This window comes from Austrofundulus limnaeus, unplaced genomic scaffold (genome assembly GCF_001266775.1).
Source record: "Austrofundulus limnaeus strain Quisiro unplaced genomic scaffold, Austrofundulus_limnaeus-1.0 Scaffold899, whole genome shotgun sequence".
In the NCBI taxonomy this organism is placed as follows: Eukaryota; Metazoa; Chordata; class Actinopteri; order Cyprinodontiformes; family Rivulidae; genus Austrofundulus; species Austrofundulus limnaeus.
Genome location: NW_013953301.1, coordinates 2,953 through 4,951, shown reverse-complemented (window position 1 = coordinate 4,951; position 1,999 = coordinate 2,953). Strand labels below are relative to the sequence as shown.

At 35.3% G+C, this 1,999-nt stretch overlaps 1 protein-coding gene across 1 annotated transcript in view; it reads left to right on the top strand.

The window, feature by feature from the left end:
- Positions 1 to 346, top strand: part of LOC106533172 (tubulin--tyrosine ligase-like protein 12) — a gene marked incomplete at both ends in the record, with an annotated part of 8,943 nt that extends 8,597 nt beyond the window's left edge. The window contains 1 exon segment of the mRNA XM_014029410.1: positions 213 to 346. Within this exon segment, the coding sequence (XP_013884864.1) occupies positions 213 to 346 (134 nt within the window).
- Positions 347 to 1,999: the final 1,653 nt, after the last annotated feature.

Sequence of the window (1,999 nt, the reverse complement as noted above, 5' to 3'; positions counted from 1 at the left end):
ATCCGTAAGACTTGAAAAAATCCACGAGATTGCTCTATATGTCCGTATACCTGCAAAATGACTTCTGAAATGAAATCTTTATGAATCAATTGGGTTGTTACCGACATCTGGTGAAAATTTCATGTCATTAGCACCTCTAGTAATATATTTACTGAGAAAAATGTTGACGTGTTCAATACTTATTTTACCCGCTGTATTTAACACTTCCACAGATGAAGTAACCCGTGATTATGCATATGGAGAAAGCAACGTGCTGCTGAGGCACTGCATACTTTTACCCTGGATACCTAATGATCTGGAAGGGGCAAGCAGTGAGATCACAGAACCCCCAGACTCATACTACGAGGTAAGGAGACTCACTTTTCTTCTAACATTGCAACGACATCTTACACTATAACCAGGGTTTGAGAAATTCTTTTGCCCAACTGCCCCGGGCAGGTAAAACTCATATTACCGGGCAGGTGAACAATTTCTTTTAATTTTTTTAAACGGCCATTTATTCAAAATGTTCTGAAAATAAATGAAGAATTCTAGTGTTTTAAAACACATAGAAAGAACAAATTCTCAAAATTTCCCCCTCCCCTGTAGAAAAGTTGTCGCTGGATTATTTCCTTCCTCCCACTGCACATCAAGCAGAGCGAAGCTTTAACAACCGTAGTTTTTTCACACCCAAATTGTCGGAGAAAAAACTTTTTTTTTAATCTATTGTTACCCATAGAGATGGTAAAAAGATGGGGCCATTCAATCAGTCATAAATCCATCTTGCTAATGTCAGCTTGTGCTCTGAGCACAGAGCAGCAGTGGGTCAGTTCAACAGGCTCATTGTATGGCAGGCCAATATTGCATTTATTTGGCTTCTCCACGCTTACATTCCAGTCATCTGAAATTGTTTTATGACTAGATTAGACATATTAGTTATTTAAGATAAAATAATAAATGTTTTCTTTTATCATTTTGTTTTATTTACTTATTTTTTAAACTTGGAGAACTTTCCAGCTTGAGCTTGTTTGTTTGTTGAAGTTGATTTTTGAAAATAAGGGGCAAATATGATAAGTTTTTTCTTCACTCTGCACCCTTTTAATTCAGGGTAGGATTTACCTTTTTTAGGGGTGTACATAGATTATTTTGTTTTGATAAATGAAAGAAACAAACAAACAGACATCTCTTAATATATTTTGACAATTCAAAATACCTGTTTAAGATATCTCTAATTATATTCTGACTAGTATAAATAACGTCAGATTTATCATTAWGTTGAAAGGAGACTCCAATTCAAGATATCTTAAATGTATCTTTAGATATGAGATTCACTGTATAAGATTYAATTAATGCAAATTGCAGACTTTTTCATGTTCTGTAAGTTGTATTTAAAACAAAGCTGCTGCTGTTGATCACTCTGTTTTTATAAGCAGCCCTCCCAAGGCCAGTACTCTAGGGCAGAGGTTCTCAAACTGGGGTCCCGGGACCCCCCGGGGGTCTGCAAGCCAAAACTTGGGGGTCCTCAAATGATTGCAATAAATTGTTCATTTGTTTTTTATTTTTAAAAAATGCATATGGGGAACAGTGCACTAGTAAAATAAACATACTAAACCAAATGACATAATATTCTTATGGCATTTAGGGGTTAAAATGATTAAAAAAACAGCATGGGCTTTATGAGGGGGTCCCTGGAAATTTTTTCACCTTTGTAAGGGGTCCCCAGATCCAAAAGGTTTGAGAACCTCTGCTCTATGGGAAACACTAGAAAGGTCTAAAAAAAGATTTTAGAAGATGTTTTTTGACAATACAATTGACTGACTGTTAGTGACTCAGTCTACAATATTTGCATCTGCTAAATCAGATGTCATATATTATGTACCTCTGTATAACCATGTTAATATTTTTGTAGCACAAATACAGTACACATTTTTCTTATATTTTATCAAATTTTGAAAATTTTTGTTTCAGGCAGGTAATTTTTCATGTCAGGCAGGTGACATTTTTCGTCACCTGCCTGACA